The 15,637-nt window shown below is 56.9% G+C and overlaps 1 protein-coding gene across 9 annotated transcripts in view; it reads left to right on the top strand.

Moving 5' to 3' along the window:
* The window catches only part of FBXL19 (F-box and leucine rich repeat protein 19), a 23,753-nt gene that overhangs the window by 2,590 nt on the left and 5,526 nt on the right, over positions 1-15,637 (top strand). For 3 of the 9 annotated variants that reach the window (XM_047780026.1, XM_047780027.1, XM_047780028.1), the window contains exons 3-10: positions 1,656-1,856; positions 3,169-3,312; positions 3,434-3,520; positions 3,613-3,831; positions 4,326-4,487; positions 5,583-6,094; positions 14,503-14,666; positions 14,757-14,918. In XM_047780026.1, coding sequence (XP_047635982.1) covers positions 1,680-1,856; positions 3,169-3,312; positions 3,434-3,520; positions 3,613-3,831; positions 4,326-4,487; positions 5,583-6,094; positions 14,503-14,666; positions 14,757-14,918 — 1,627 coding nt within the window. In that variant the 5' untranslated portion in view covers positions 1,656-1,679. Of the gene's footprint in view, positions 1-69; positions 396-1,655; positions 1,857-3,168; positions 3,313-3,433; positions 3,521-3,612; positions 3,832-4,325; positions 4,488-5,582; positions 6,095-14,502; positions 14,667-14,756; positions 14,919-15,637 lie in introns of those variants that run through there. The other 6 variants (XM_047780032.1, XM_047780030.1, XM_047780029.1 and 3 more) reach the window with 6 other exon arrangements.

The raw sequence follows: 15,637 nt of genomic DNA, 5'->3' as shown, positions 1-15,637 counted from the left end.
GCTGGGGAGGGGAGAGGCGGGGCGGGGTGGGGGGAGGGGATCTGGGACTCGGACCCCGGGACTGAGTGGGGCCCGGGCAGAAGCTGTACACCCTGCGCCCGAGGAGCCCCCGTTGGCCTGGGGGGGCTGAGGGACTGAGCCCCCCAGAGCAGGACCTCCCCCTGGAAGGGCCGCGCCGCAGCCCGTGGGAGGGCCTCGCCCCCGGCGCCCCCCATCTCCACTCGCCGCCGTCCCGGCCTCCGCCGGAGGGAGGGGCCGAGCGCCCTCGGGGGGCCGTGGACCCCGGCGTTCTGAGCGTTCCGCGCCCCGCGCCGCCCGGCCCCCCCGCCGCCGATGGCCGCCGACCCGCCGGGAGCTGCCGAGAAGGGAGAGATGGCTCCCGGGACACGTGTGAGGTGGGTTCGTGCGGCTCCTCCTCACCCCCAGACCTGGGCAGCTCCCACTCCCATTCATCCTCAGCCCGGTCTCGCTACCTCACCCGCCCCCAGCCTCACCATCTCTTTGCTCCAAACTCCTCGTTTCCAGCTCTCCTTCCTGTTACCTCGCAACCCTGGGGAACTGGCCTTCCTTCCTAGACCCTGCTTCCCCTTGCAGACCCCCACCCCCGCCTGCAGTCGCCGCCCTCCAAGGCCCCTCCCCTGAGCGTTGGAGGGCCCCTTCCCCCCATGGATGGGTCTGGAAGTCCCTGGAAAGGGGGAAGCTGGGGTAAGATTCTGGCCCTGAAGAGATCCTCCAGGCCTGCTGAGTCCGTATGGGATCTTGGAGGATCTGGTTTCCATGGGAAGGGGAGCCCGAGGGATTCTAGACAATTAAGGATGGAAAGCAGCCTGGGAAGCTGGGGGGGTGGGGGGTGCACATGTAGGACCGAGCCCATCTTGAGTTCCGTGGAGGTGTCAGGCTGGATTCTAGAATCCCAGGGAATCTGGGAGATTGCCCTGGTTGACCTGAGAGCTCCAAGTAGAGGGTGTCTTGGAGCAGAGGAGTTGGATTTGGGGGCTGAAAAGGGACTCTGAAGCAGCCTTTTAGGGAGGGTTTGGGCCCCTAGGAGGCTGGGCAGCACAGTGAATCTTTAGGGCTTGGGCTGAGGGAGGAGGTGAGGGCATTTAGGTTTTAGGAGAGAGAGACTGATGGGTGTTCCTTGCTTATGAGAGAAAGGAGGGAGTAAAAAGGACCTGGAGCTTTCACCCAGGAGTCTGGGTGTCTGGGAGGTCAATTTGGGCCGTTCGAGGCCAGGGAGAGCATGGGATGGAGCTCACTGGTTAACGGGGAGAGTTAGGACATCTCCGGGAACTCTGCAGCAAAGAAGCCCCTGACTTGCCTGAGCTCTGCTTTGGGGATGTCAGTGGAGAGAGCCTGTGTCCCTCCCAGTGTCCCTTTGTCCTCCCTGGGCTAGGCCCGGGAGTCCTAGACGTGTCAGAGGAGGAGCGAGGTCAGGGAGTCAGAGGAGTGTGGTGAGTGGCTTCAGGGAGAGAGCAGTCTTGAGCGGGAGTGGGTCCCCTCACCCCCTGCAGGAGGGGGGCCTCCTGGTTCCTTGTCTCCCTGGGTGGGAAGCCAAGCCCCGGCTGCCTGCGAGTTGGAGTGGGGGGAACTGCCGGGAGTCTGCCAGGCCAGGGCCCCAGCGGGCCCCCCCTGACCTTGCCACCCTTCACCCACAGCCCTCGGCGTTGCTGACGCCCCCAATGTCGTCGAGCAGCCGGGGGCCGGGGGCCGGAGCGCGCCGACGCCGAACCCGCTGCCGCCGCTGCCGGGCCTGTGTGCGAACTGAGTGCGGGGACTGTCACTTCTGCCGAGACATGAAGAAGTTCGGGGGGCCCGGGCGCATGAAGCAGTCGTGCCTGCTCCGGCAGTGCACTGCCGTGAGTTCTGTCCCCACCGCAGCGGGCCCCCTTCCCCACCAGGCTCCAGTGCCTTCCTGGGTGGCTGGGTGGCTCTCTAGGCTGTACTGAAAGGTTGCTGTTTGTTCACTCATTCATTCACAGGTCTGTTCATGTACGTGCCAGGCCCCACTTGTCCTCAGCATCAAGCGGGGGCGTGTGTTAGGGTGCAGAGAACCCATCCCACGCCCACTACCTTCATGCTTTTCCCAACTTCCATGGGCGCAGACCCATACGAAGCTCAGGCCTTCTCATACTCTCCCCAGAGCTGGCCTCCCGAATAGGTCTTGGTCCTCTCTGACTTCTGTCTCACCTGTCAGAGTGGTTTTGCATTTGAGGCCAGTCTTAACACACTGCGTGACCCTGAGCAAATCACTTTGAACCTCAAGGTACCTGCTCTGTGACATGCGTCCTTTGCTGAGCTGTAAAGGCTAAACAGCATGGATGCGAATGTACCTGCTGCGAGGCCCAGCACATAGAAGGTACCTAAGCCGCACAGGATTCTTCCTGCCTTTCTCATCCTTTGAACTTTCCAGAGACTGGTGCTTCCCCAGCAGCCATGAGGAGCCAGCTGCTTCCTGTGTCCCCCTCATGTCCCTACCTCCTTTTTTTCCTGCGGCCACTCTTTCCTTGTTGGTCTCTTCACTGCACAGCCTCACTCTTCCCTTCCTTTGTCCCCCAACCCTTGCCTCACTTGCCTTTCTTCTTCCCCACCTGCTGGTTCCTTGAGCCTGCCTTCCACCCTTCCCGACATGACTCAGTAGCACCACTGACTTTCCCGAAGTCACATTATCTGAAGGCTGCCCTCCTCAGCCTAGGACCAGCCAGCCGCCCTTCGTGTTCCCAGGGGTCTTGCCAAAACCAGGCTCACTGTAGGGTTCAGGACAACTTGCTGTCACATTCCACAGCTCTCTCTGCGTATTATCGTCGCATTTGTCCACAGTCTCCTTCCTTCCCAAAGCCAGCTACAGTTTCAGGGTCACACAGGCCCCTGGACCCAGATGCGACAATCACAGTAGTGATAACTATGTATCAACTGTCTCTCCTGCGTTATCCCATTTCTGTGAGTCTTGCAAGGAAAACACTCCTTGCCCCGTTTTACAAATGGAGACGTAAGGAGGTTCAATCAGTCTCCAAAGGTCGTACTGCCGAAAGGGAGCAAATTCAGGATTTGAGCCAACTTGGCCCATGAGCCCTGAACCTTGTCCAGCAGCTGGCCAGGGTCCCCAAAAGGAAGGGTCTTTCTCCTGTTGCTTGCTTTCGGGGTCCTTGATGCCCCCTTCTCCCCCGACAGCCCGTGCTCCCACACACAGCTGTGTGCCTCTTGTGTGGGGAGGCTGGGAAGGAGGACACAGTGGAGGGAGAGGAAGAGAAATTTGGTTTGAGCCTCATGGAGTGTACAATCTGCAACGAGATCGTCCACCCTGGCTGCCTGAAGGTGATGGTCCTGGGGACCCTGGAGGCTGGGATGTGGCAGGTTGTCAGGGAGCAAGGAGATGGGCACAGCTGCCTCCAGGGTCGCTGGCCCCCGACATCCACTCCCTGCCCTCTGCCCACAGATGGGGAAGGCTGAGGGTGTCATCAATGCAGAGATCCCCAACTGCTGGGAGTGCCCTCGCTGCACCCAGGAAGGCCGGACCAGCAAGGTAGGGGCTGGGCCTTGGCTGGGTGCCAGCTCTTGGCAGGCGGGAGGTCGGGGATCTGTGCAGAACCTCACTCTCAGCTTCCATCTCCCCAGGATTCAGGTGAGGGACCAGGCCGCCGCAGGGCTGACAACGGCGAGGAGGGCGCCAGCCTGGGGAGTGGATGGAAGCTGACGGAGGAGCCGCCGCTTCCACCACCCCCACCCAGGCGCAAGGGTCCCCTACCTGCTGGGCCCCCCCCAGAGGACGTGCCTGGGCCCCCCAAAAGAAAGGAGAGGGAGGCAGGGAATGAGCCCCCTACCCCAAGGAAAAAGGTGAGCCAGGGAGCATGCTCACTAGGTCCAACCTGAGGGATTCTGGGAGCTGTTGTCTTTTCCCTTTGGGGGGGGGGCCTGGGAGATAGTGCTTTGTGGGTTTCCCGCAAGGGTTGGTGGGAGATGTAGTTCAGGAGTTGGTGGTGGGGGAATGGTGCATGCTCAGCGTGGAGGAGAGGTATAGGTGAGAGGCATCTGGCACTGGACAGGGAAGCTCTGGGTGCTGTGGGGAGGGGGCAGAGAGCATGCTCACACGAGCTGCTGCAGAGGAGGAAGGAGGGGCTGGAAAGGGCCTGAGGGGGAAGAAAGAGGAGATGAGAGCATGCTCAGTAAGCCAAGACACTGGTTGCAAGGTGAGCATGCTCAGAGTTCTCCCTGAGGTGGGGGTTTCTGGGATTTGTAGTCTAAGAGGAGAGCATGGATCTTAGTTTCGTGGACAAGGAGGGGCTAACGGTGTCTCTCCCTTTCCCCATATCTTCTTCCTCTCCTGGTAGGTGAAAGGAGGCCGAGAGAGGCACCTGAAGAAGGTGGGTGGAGATGCCTGCCTCCTCCGAGGATCGGACCCAGGCGGCCCTGGCCTTCTGCCCCCCAGGGTTCTGAATCCGAGCCAGGCTTTCTCGTCCTGCCACCCTGGGCTCCCTCCCGAGAACTGGGAGGTGTGCCGGGGACCTCCTCCCTCCCCCTCCCACCTTTCCTTGCCCTGCCCTCCACCCTGGAGACAGATATCTGCCCCTCCCTGCCTACCTTGTCCAGCTCCAGCCCCTCTTGGCCACAATGGGCATTTGGACCCCTGGGAAGTGTGGAGGGGAGAGTGGTTGGGGCTGGGCCACAGGAGCCCTGGATTTCCCAGGAACCCTTGGGAAAGATTTGCCTCATGTTTCCAAACCTTAAAGAGGAAAGAACTGAGCTCAAATCCCTGTTCAACTGCTGTCTCCCTGTTTGTTCTTGGCAATTTGTCAGCTGATCTGAGCCTCAGTTTTCTTATCAGTGAAACTGAGATGATCCTGCCTATGTTACCCCACCTATGGCCCACAACCGTTTAACGAACGTAGAGTAGACAGCTTTGTAAACTGCAAAGGTACTAGTTTTGAAGAAGATAAGGCCCAGAGAGGTTTGAAGACTTGTCCAGAGTCACCCAGCAAAGCTAGAATTCAGATGTCACTTTGCACTGACACACTTCAGGCCAGGGTCTGCCTGAGGGCCTTCAAATCCTGCCTCTGCCCCTGGCCCGTTTGTAACCTTGGGCAAGTCCTGTGATCTCTCTGAGCTGCTGTTTCCCATGTCTAAGAAGAGCGGCCCAAATTGCCAGGGAATCCAAGCACTGTGAGGATGTCATGAGTCAGCAGGGAGGCGGGGTTCAGGCCAGACCATCCTGGTTACTCTCATGTCGTTGAGTCATCTCGTCCAGTGTTCCTTGTTGTTGATGAGGAGGCAGGGGCTTCCCAGGGTCAGTCAGAGAATTGACAGCCAAGCCAGGACTCAAAGCTAGCTCTGTAACTGTGCCGCCCTACACCTCCCCAAGCTGGTGAAACCCCGGAGGCTTTCAGTTTTTTGAATCCGGCGCCTTCGCATGACAGATAAGGAAAGCGAGGTCCGGAGAGGGGCACGCCTTGGCTGAGGCCTCTCAGGAGCAGAGCCAGGGCTGGAACTCAGGAGCGCCCCTTGGGCCATTCGTCCCCCCGTGACTCCTCGGGTAGAGGGGTGGGAAGGCAGGCGCCGGGCCCTAGAACAGCTTCCCCATCTCCCTGCAGAAACCAAAGCCGCCTTTGGCCTCTGGGGAGGGCCCAGCAGTGCCGTCCCCCTCGCCCCAGAGGGAGAAGCTAGAACGTTTCAAGCGGATGTGTCAGCTGCTGGAGCGGGTGCCTGACACGTCCTCGTCCTCCTCGGACTCGGACTCGGACTCCGACTCGTCAGGCACATCGCTGAGTGAGGATGAGGCTCCTGGCGAGGCCCGGAACGGGCGACGGCCAGCCCGGGGCAGCTCGGGCGAGAAGGAGAACCGCGGGGGGCGGCGGGCTGTGCGCCCTGGCGGTGGGGGGCCCCTCCTCAGCTGGCCCCTGGGCCCCGCCCCGCCACCCCGGCCCCCCCAGCTGGAGCGCCACGTGGTCCGGCCTCCACCTCGAAGCCCTGAGCCCGACACGCTGCCTTTGGCTGCTGGATCCGACCACCCCCTGCCCCGCGCCGCCTGGCTTCGTGTCTTCCAGCACCTCGGGCCCCGAGAGCTATGCATTTGCATGCGAGTCTGCCGGACCTGGAGCCGCTGGTGAGTGGCCTGCACAGGCCTGGGTTGCATTGCCGATGCCCTCCTGGCTTGCTCTGTGCCTGCTGTGATCCCGGAGCCTCTCTGGGCCTTGTTGTTGCACTGATAGTGCCTGTGTGGGGCGTACCTACTGCAGTGTGATGCTCCCAGGTTGACCGCAGAGGCAGCTGCTTGTTTATGAGTTCCCTGAAAGCTCCCAACACCCTGGCGGGGTGGGTACTGTTATCCCCACTTTCAGCATGAAGCTGAGGTCAAGGTCCTGTGGAGAGGAAGCAGTAGAATCAGGAATTTGAGTCCAGGCCCTCTGGCTCCAGCGGCCTTCCTTTTCATCACCGTCATTTAAGAGCGTTCACCATGTGCCAAGCTGACCGCTGCACCCGCCCTGTCTCACTTGCTTTTCACACACATTCCCTCTTCCGAGAACAGTCTTAGGATCGGCCCTACTTAAACATAAGGAAGCCCTCAGCTGAAGGGCCCCTGCCCTCCCGGGAGCAGCCGCCTTCGGGCCTCCTCATACTGCTCGGAACTTCGTCGTGGCCCGGAGCCACCACCAAGGCTCTACCTGTCCCTCCCCCACCTCCCCGCTGCTTTGTGCAGAAATCTTGGTCGTCCTCCCAAGGTCCTGGACTTCCTATTTGGTCCTGCTTCCGACAGCGCCCCGCTTCCTCCACCAAGCTCCTCGAGATGCCCCCCCGCCCCCACCACAGTGAGGTTTGCTGCGTGCCGACAAGCCTTCATTCATTTCCTCATTTGCATGTGCCCATGAATCTGTGCAGGGTAGATACTGTGGCTATTTTACCTCCACGTGCCCAGCACGGGGCAGGGGCTAGTGTAAGTGCTCAGAAAACATCTTGTTAAATGAGGACATTCAGGCTCTGTCCCAGGCGCTCATGTTCAACAGCCTTGCGAGGGGAAGGGCTGATGAACACCCGAAGTCAGCGTGCATTTCAGTGGCCCACCCCAAGCTGAGTCCTTTTCCTAAGGTCTCTGGTCTCTGGAAGCTTTAGCGCTAAGAGGGCTGGAAGGCGGCCTCTGGAGGTCACTTACCTGTAGTCGGATCTTCCTCTTCCTCTGTGAGCTGTTTGCTCTGGGGCTGGTTTCTTAACTTCTGTGCGCTTCAGTTTCTTTATCTGTTAAAAACAAGAGACTCAAGACTCTCACTGCTTTGTGCTTTTGCAAGTTAACGTTCATGAAGGATTGAGGACAGTGTCTTGGAAATGGAAACGTCTTAGTGCCTTAATAGTAATTATTATTACTCAAGCTACAGATAATTACTGCAAGCACAGACTTTTCCATTCTCAGAACATAGATCTGTGTGTTTGAAGAGCTCCCAGTACTCGCATCATAGAAGCACATAGTAGCAGCAGCACCTGGGGGTGGTGGTGGGGTACCAGCCCCTGCCTCAAGCAGCAACTGAGGAAACATCTGCCAGGGCCTCTCCATTAGGGCCAGCCCAGCGCTTGGCACCCGGGAGCCAGAACTGATGAGGTTCTGATTTCTGCCCCCGGGCGAGACTTGTGACTGGAGAAGGATGAAGCAGAGAAGCTGGACTGGACGGTGGTTTCCAGCTCAGGGCCGGGAGTCTAGCACCTATGGGCTTCATCCATGGTGACACCTGCACTTCCTGGATGTATAGCTGTGGGTGGATGGCTATTCCCTATCGAGGCCTCAGTTTTCTCATCTGCAGTCTGGGTTCATAGTGATACCTTGCAGGACTGCATGAGGTGGTTATTGCAGAACGCTTAGCACACAGTACCTGAGGGTGCTAAGTGCTCAGTGAAATGGTGGCTTTTTATGAGAAGGGTCAGGAGGGTAGGCCTGGGGGGCCCAGTGGGACCAGTCCGGAGGCTCCGTCAGCCTAGGTGCAGAAGCAGGGCCAGTGGGGATGGAGAGGAGGGACTGAGGCTGAGGGCATCTTAAGAAGCAGAGTGAGGCGTTCTCATTGTGGCTCAGTGGTAACAAACCCAGCTGGCATCCGCAAGGATGTGGGTTCAGGATCCGGTGTTGCCGTGAGCTGTGGTGTAGGTCACAAACTCAGCTCGGATCCTGCGTTGTTGTGGCTGTGGTGTAGGCCAGCGGCTACAGCTCTGATTTGACCCCTAGCCTGAGAACTTCCATATGCTGTTATGTGGCCCTAAAAAAAAAAAAAGGCAGAGTGGCTCAGTTGAGTTTCTTTCTTTCTTTCTTTCTTTTTTTTTTTTTTTGGCTGCCCTGTGGCATATGGAGTTCCCAGGCCAGGGTTGCCAGATCCTTAACCCACCAGGCCGGGCCAGGCTGGGCATCAAACCTGCATCCCAGTGCTCTCAAGACACTGCCTATCCCGTTGCTCCACTGCTGAGTTTCTGGTCCATGAGCCCAGGTGGGCAGCGGTGCCATCACCCAAGCTTGCGAACACTGAGGAGGGGCCAGTTCCGGGCTAGGGCAGAGTGCTCAGACTTGCCATGTTTGGTCTGAAAGGCCCTTGGGCCAGTCAGGAAGTGACAGGGGAACAGCTGGATGCACTGGATGTGCAGGTCTGAAGCTTAAGGGAAAAATCCAAGTTTGGGAGTTTTCAGTCTCTCGGTAGCCGCTTCAAGGAAGAGGGCAGAAATCAGCATGTCAGCACGAGTGCGTTAGAGACCTGGAGGAGGCTGAGGGCACGAGAGGGTCCTGCAGGAGAGAGAATGAGGAAGGAGTGAGGGATACACAGGATCGGGGATGGGCCAGAAGTGGTGGGAAGGCAAGGACTAGGGGTGGCAGCTGGGTTTCCGCAGGGAGTGGCGTTGATGTCTTGGGCTGTGCTCCGTGGGGGGTGACAGCACTGGAGCCAGGTCCCCCAGGGTTGAGGCTGGTGGACTCGAGCTGTTTGTTCTCTGCTGTGTCCCTGATTTCTAAGATCGGTGCTGAGAAAACACTTGTTGAACGAAGGAATGAGTGAAATCGAGGGAGTCAGGATGCAGCGTGGAAAGAGGGACCGAGGGCGGAGCGGGGTAGAAGTGTGTAGGTGGGAGAGCAGGAAGTTGCAGGCTTTCCTGTCTGGCGGCTTGCATCTTGTCTTGGGAACAGGAGGCAAAGTGAACTGCCCAGGCGACGGGACGGGGGCAGCCGAGGCCTGGGGGAGTTGCTGAGTCACAGGGAAGAGGCTTGGGACTTGGGAGGAAGTGGGCAAGGGAAGGGGCCAGAGCCCGGGGTTAGGGAGCCCGGGATCAGGGCCCCTTGGTCGGGGTTGGGGCTAAATGCTTGGAGATGGACGGGTTGGAGCCCAGAGAGCTGACAGGGACCGACGGGCTTCGGTTGGAGCCCAGAAGGCTGTGCGTTCCTTAAGGCGGCAGTTTGGTCTGGCTCTGGAGCCCCAGAGGGCTTCTGCGAGGGGGAGGTTTCGGAGTGGAATTTGGGGATTTGGAGGTTGGCTTAGTGGGGGGCTGACACCACCTGGTCAGGGGCGTCTGCAGTCGAGGGGAAAGGAAGCGGGGCGGGAACCTGAACATCAGGCTCCGCCTCCTCCCGGTAACGGACGCCGGGACCTTGCACCTCTTCCGGCCTCTTGCCTTAGAGTCATCATTCTCTAGTCTAGAAAGAACCTGTCTCCGGCTCCCTGTCACCCTTGCAACGAGCTTCCACGGTCCTGTCAGATAGTGGGACACGAACAGCGACTGCACGAAACACTTGGACTGGACCATCTCCCTTTCTCTTGGCAGCAGACCTTTGAAATCAGTGCTGCCTTTACCTTGTTTTATGGTTTGGAAGATGGAGGTCCGGAGAGAATTAAGTGACTTGCCTAAGGTCACCCATTGCCCAGAGGTGGCAGAGCTGGGATTTATTTATTTTATTTATTTATTTATTTATTTTTATTTGTAGCATTTAGTAAGTCTTATTTTTTCTACAGTCTACTGTCTTTGAACTTGAGTTGGAACATAGGTTTTCTCTGGTTCTTTTTTTTTTTTTTTTTTTGTCTTTTTAGCTATTTCTTGGGCCGCTCCCGCGGCATATGGAGGTTCCCGGGCTAGGGGTCGAATCGGAGCTGTAGCCACCAGCCTACACCAGAGCCATAACAATACAGGATCCGAGCCGAGTCTGCAACCTACACCACAGCTCACGGCAACGCCGGATCGTTAACCCACTGAGCAAAGGTAGGGACCGAACCCGCAACCTCATGGTTCCTAGTCGGATTCGTTAACCACTGCGCCACGACGGGAACTCCAGAGCTGGGATTTAGATCCCCACAGCTGACAGACACCCCTCGCCTCTGGGCTCAGTGGCCATGAAGGTGCAGCCTGGCATTCCACCTCTCCTGGCCGTGGCACCCTTACCCTGGGCCTCCGCTGTAGCCTCCTCTCCACTTCAGAGTGGCTCTCGGCATTCCCCCTGTGGCTTGGGGGTTTAGAACTCCATTAATAGCCACGAGGATGCAGGTTCCATCTCTGGCTCTGCTCACTGGGTTAAGGATCCGGCGTTGCCATGAGCGAGCAGTGTAGGTCACAGATGTGGCTTGGATTTGGCGTTGCTGTGGCTGGGGTGTAGGCCGGCAGCGGTAGCTCCAATTCAACCCCTAGCCCAGGAGCTTCTGTATGCCGTGGGTGTGGCCCTAAAAAGACCAAAAAAAAGAAAAAAAAGGGGGGGAGGGTTCAGGCTCTTCAAGCTCTCGATCCAGACCAGCTTGATTTACAACCTGGCTCTGCGACCCCGTAATCGCTATGGGACCTTGAAGAAGTGTCTTAACCTCCCTGGGTGTCATTTTCCTTTCCCTCTAAACAGGAGCTAATGCTAGTAGTAGTTATCTCCTGTGGCTGTTGTGAGATGAAATGCTTAACGCACAGAACCGTAGCTGGCACAGGGTAAACCCTCAGTGAACACTGGGTCTTAGCGCCGGCGTCAGCATTATCCTCATTGTTCAGGTGAGGTGATGAACTGCCCTTTGTCCCGCTGCTGAGGTTCTCCGAGCTGCCCGTTCTGTCTCCATGCCCTGGGCCCGGACCCTGGTTCTTCTTCCGCTGGGACCCCCATCGTCTTCCTCCCCACTTCGCGGGAACCACTCCTGCCTGCCTTAGAGTCTCAGATCAGGCGTTGTCTCCCTCGGAAGCTCCCCAGCCCAGTCCTCTCATTGACTCTTATCCTGTCCTTCGTTGCCTCACGTACGGTGGACTTGGCTGTTGCCCCTATTTTCTGACCGCTTCACGCCTGGACGCTTAGTGTCAGAAGGCCCCTCAGGGACTGTTGGCTGCCACTCTGAGCTTTAAACCCAGTATCCTGGTCATCAAAGGGCAAAGGAACAAGTTAGCTCTGGCCAAGGAAAGTCAGGAGAGACTTCCTGGAAGAGGAGGCAATGGAGCTAAGCCCTGAGGGATCTGAGTTGGTTGGCATTTCTGGCAGAGGCACACCTGTGGCAGCATGTGTTGGCAGCAGACAGCATGTGCCTAAAGGCGGGAGGTGGTTTGGTCTGGCTCTTGTGGAGTATGATACAGAAGTAGATGGTGACCTGTGTCTGCCCCCAGAGGGAAGGGTTTCCTTCTACCTGTGGAGGATTCAGGAGGGCTTCAGGGTGTTGGGGGCAGTTGAGCTGGAACTCAAGACTGGAGGGAGCAGAGAGAGATTTTCGATGGAGCAGGATTTCACTGACTGGAAAGAGAGAAGAGGCAGACCTAGGGGCAGAAGCAGGGTTTGAAGGTGGGTTTTTGTTTTCCCTTTTCCTTTTTAGAAGCGGAGAGATTTGCACATGTTTATTGGTTGAGTGATGGAATTAGGATGGGGAGAGGCTAGAATTCCAGAAGCAGGGGTAAGTGGTAGCGGTACCAAGTGGGACAGAGGGTCGAGTTATTCGGGCTGAAGTTGGCTTCCAGCTTTCCTTAAAATGTCACCCAGGGGCTCCAGAGTGGGCCTGGCAGTTTTAAGTGGCTAATAAAGATGGTTTAATCCTTCCATTAGTTTTAAAGAGAAAGTTTTTCCATCAGATCTTTAACATCTTTCTAATACTCATCTCCCTGTTTAACAGAAATAAAAGTACTTTTTAGATGGCAGCCCAAAGCCACAGCAACAGCTAGCTAGAACTTAATAACTCTGGTCTGTTTTAATTGGGTTTTTCTTTCTAAAGTTAACACATAGAGTTCCCCTCGTGGCACAGTGGAAGCAAATCCAGCTAGGAACCCACGAGGTTGCAGGTTGGATCCCTGGCCCCGCTCTGTGGGTTAAGGATCTAGCGTTGCCATAAGCAGTGGTGTAGGTCACAGTCGCAGCTCGGACCTTGTATTGCTGTGGCTGTGGTGTAGGCCGGCAGCTATAGCTCTGATTCGACTCCTAGTCTGGGAAGCTCTATATGCCGCAGGTGTGGCCCTAAAACGCAAAAAGAAAAAAAGAAAGTTAAAATATTTATGTGAAACGAATAATTCATGGGCGTTCCCGGGTGGCCTAATGGTTAAGGATTTGGTGGTGTCGCTGCTGTGGCTTGAGTTTGACCCCTGGCCTAGGAACTTCCACGTGCTACAGGCGCAGCCAAAAAAATGCGTAAATTCATATTCTGCAGATAAGTACATGGCAAATGACTAGAGTTTGGGGATCTCTGCTCCAGCACAGGGCTTCTTGAAGGGAAAGCCTACAGAATCCCGGGGTGAGGGAGGGAGGTAAGACCCAGCTCCCTGGAGCTCCCCCACCCCTGCTGCTTCTGACACAGTTCAGGTGGCCCAGTGGAAGCGTCCTGTCATGCCTTTCAACTGCTGTTCTAGCAGGCACTTTTCAAGCTGAGTCCTGAGTAACTTAGCACAGGGGATTCGTCAATGACCTTGGAAGAGATGGAGAAGGGTTCCCTGGTCAAGAAAGCTTGGGAAGCCCTTTTCCGTTTAGCTACATGTTGGACTAGTCAAGGCTCTCAGAAATACTGGGATCAGGAAACTTGTTTCAATTTGTTCCTCATTCATCATTGTTTGTTTGTTTGTTTGTTTGTCTTTTTGACTTTTTAAGGCCACACCCGGGGCATATGGAGGTTCCCAGGCTAGGGGTCGAATCGGTTGACTTTTTAAGGCCACACCCGGGGCATATGGAGGTTCCCAGGCTAGGGGTCGAATCGGAGCTATAGTCACCGGCCTACACCACAGCCACAGCAACGTGGGATCCGAGCCGTGTCTGCGACCTACTCCACCACTCACGGCGACGCCAGATCCTTAACCCACTGAGCGAGACCAGGGATGGAAGCCTTGTCCTCATGGATGCTAGTCGGATTCGTTAACCACTGCACCGTGACAGCAATTCCTCAGCATTGTTTCTTGTCTTTTCTCTTCTATCTTTTCTTTTCTTTTTACGGCCACGCCAGTGGCATATGGAAGTGCCCAGACTAGAGGTCGAATTGGAGCTGCAGCTGCCCGCCCACGCCACAGTCACACTCCAAGCCACATCTGCGGCCTACACCACAGCTCACAGTGTCACTGGATCCTTAACCCCACTGAGCGAGGTCAGGAATTGAACCCACCTCCTCACAGAGAGAATATTGGGCCCTTAACCCATTGAGCCATGACAGGAACTCCGTCTTTGTAGTTTCAATACCTGGGACCTCCCAGGCCTTCCATAAACGTTGAGTGAGTGAATTGGAGTTCCCTGGTGGCTCAGTGGGTTAGGGACCAGGTGTTGTTGCTGCTGTGGCACAGGTTCAATCCCTGGCTCGGGAACTTCTGCATGCCAAACAAAAAAACAAAAAACATAAAACATTGAGCGAGTGAATAAATGGGAAGCTATAAATAGGTGTGTTGTAGAGGATGCTCTGTGGGAGCTTTGAGTGGATCACACGGGCTTGGCGTTATCACTGTGCACGTTCACGCAAAAGATGTGCAGCAGGTAACCTGCCCTGCCACCCACCCACCATTGGGCCCTGAGGATGCTGAGGGGAAGAAGCCGGGCTGCCCTTGCGGAGCCTCCATTCTAGTTGGAGGGACACAGTTATCAAAGACAGAAGCTAGGCTGTAAATCAGGCCTTGAGCAGCTGGTCATCAGGGTGGGCAGATGGAGCAGAGATGAGTAGAGGATGTGAGACGTGCCCGCAGCCACCCTGCCTTAGTGAGAAGCCTGGGGTGGGGGCTGCTCACACATCCCTTTGGGGCTCCATCCAATCCAGTGTGCAGGTATGTGTGAGTCTTCGACAAAATGCTTTAGAAACTGTAAGGCCCGCCGACTATGATGACCCGGTTTGATCAACAACCCTGTGGGCAGGCGGACTCTGGATCATCTTCACGTTATAAACAAGCCCTCTGAGGCTGAGAGAGGGGGATGGACTTGCCCAGGGTCTCACATCCAGTTAGTGATGGAGTTGAGCCCCAAACCTAGGGCTCGTGGCCAGGGTCCCCAGTGGACCAGGAGAAAGCTGGGGTGAACCCATGAGTGAGTGTGGGGAGGATTGTGGGCTCCCTGAGAGCCGAGGACTGAGGGCTCTGTCTCCCCCTTGTGGCCTGCAGGTGCTACGACAAGCGTCTGTGGCCTCGAATGGACCTGAGCCGGCGCAAGTCACTGACCCCGCCCATGCTTAGCGGTGTGGTTCGCCGCCAGCCTCGAGCCCTGGACCTCAGCTGGACAGGTGTCTCCAAGAAGCAGCTCATGTGGCTTCTGAACCGACTGCAAGGTAGCGCCAGGTGGTGAGGCGGGATAGGGTGTGGAGGGGAACCAACCTGGGTCAGAGCCCTCCTAGCACCCAGTTTCCCAACTCCCCCAGGCCTGCAGGAGCTGGTGCTCTCTGGCTGCTCCTGGCTCTCCGTCTCTGCCCTGGGCTCAGCCCCGCTGCCGGCCCTGCGGCTCCTGGACCTCCGCTGGATCGAGGATGTTAAAGACTCCCAGCTCCGCGAGCTGCTGCTGCCTCCGCCAGACACCAAACCAGGTGCAGCCTGTTTGGCTCCTTCATCGAAGGGGTTGGACGCCGGGGGGGGGGGGTATGAGGCGTCCCAGGGTCTCTTCTGACTCATGCTGGGGATTAAAGGATTTGAAAAAAGGACAGAACACATGACGAAGGCCCTGCTTGGCCATTGTTCATTCACTCATTCCCCTGCTGTGTGCTGGGCCCTGTGATGGAGGCTGAGGGAGCAGGATAGGGAGGGTGTAGCCCCTGCCCTCTGGGGGGTGGGCGTAGGGTGGATAATTATGTTATGAAACAGAGTAGGACAGGAGGATGGCAGGGAATTCCGGAAGAAGCCAGAGGGCTGAGAGTGAAGTCTCGGGGTATGGTGGGCACTGCTGGGAGCTCAAGAGGGAGCAGTAGCGACCGCTATAGAGGGATGCAGGCCCGGTGTGGCTGGTCAGTTCTGTTTGTCAAGAAAGGCCAGAAACAGATTTTCTGTGCAATATCCTGGTTTTTAAATGATGGCAGTTGATTCACTTTCTTTTAAAATGCATGTGTGGACTTGGCAAAAATAAGACTGCGCAACAGATGTGGCTCCTAGTTGCTCTTGCGCTGCAGTAGCAGGATAAGCATTTTCCCCGGGGAGCAGAGCAGAAATAGGGAGCCGGCTGACTTGGAAGGTTGTGGGGAGGTGGTGGTTTCTTTTCCAAGTCTGACCAGCCGCCTCTTCACCCAGGTCAGGTCCAGGTTGAACTCAGAAG

This window comes from Phacochoerus africanus, chromosome 5, assembly GCF_016906955.1.
Source record: "Phacochoerus africanus isolate WHEZ1 chromosome 5, ROS_Pafr_v1, whole genome shotgun sequence".
Lineage (NCBI taxonomy): Eukaryota > Metazoa > Chordata > Mammalia > Artiodactyla > Suidae > Phacochoerus > Phacochoerus africanus.
Note: the sequence above shows the minus strand (reverse complement) of the source record. Positions and strands in the feature narration are given on the sequence as shown.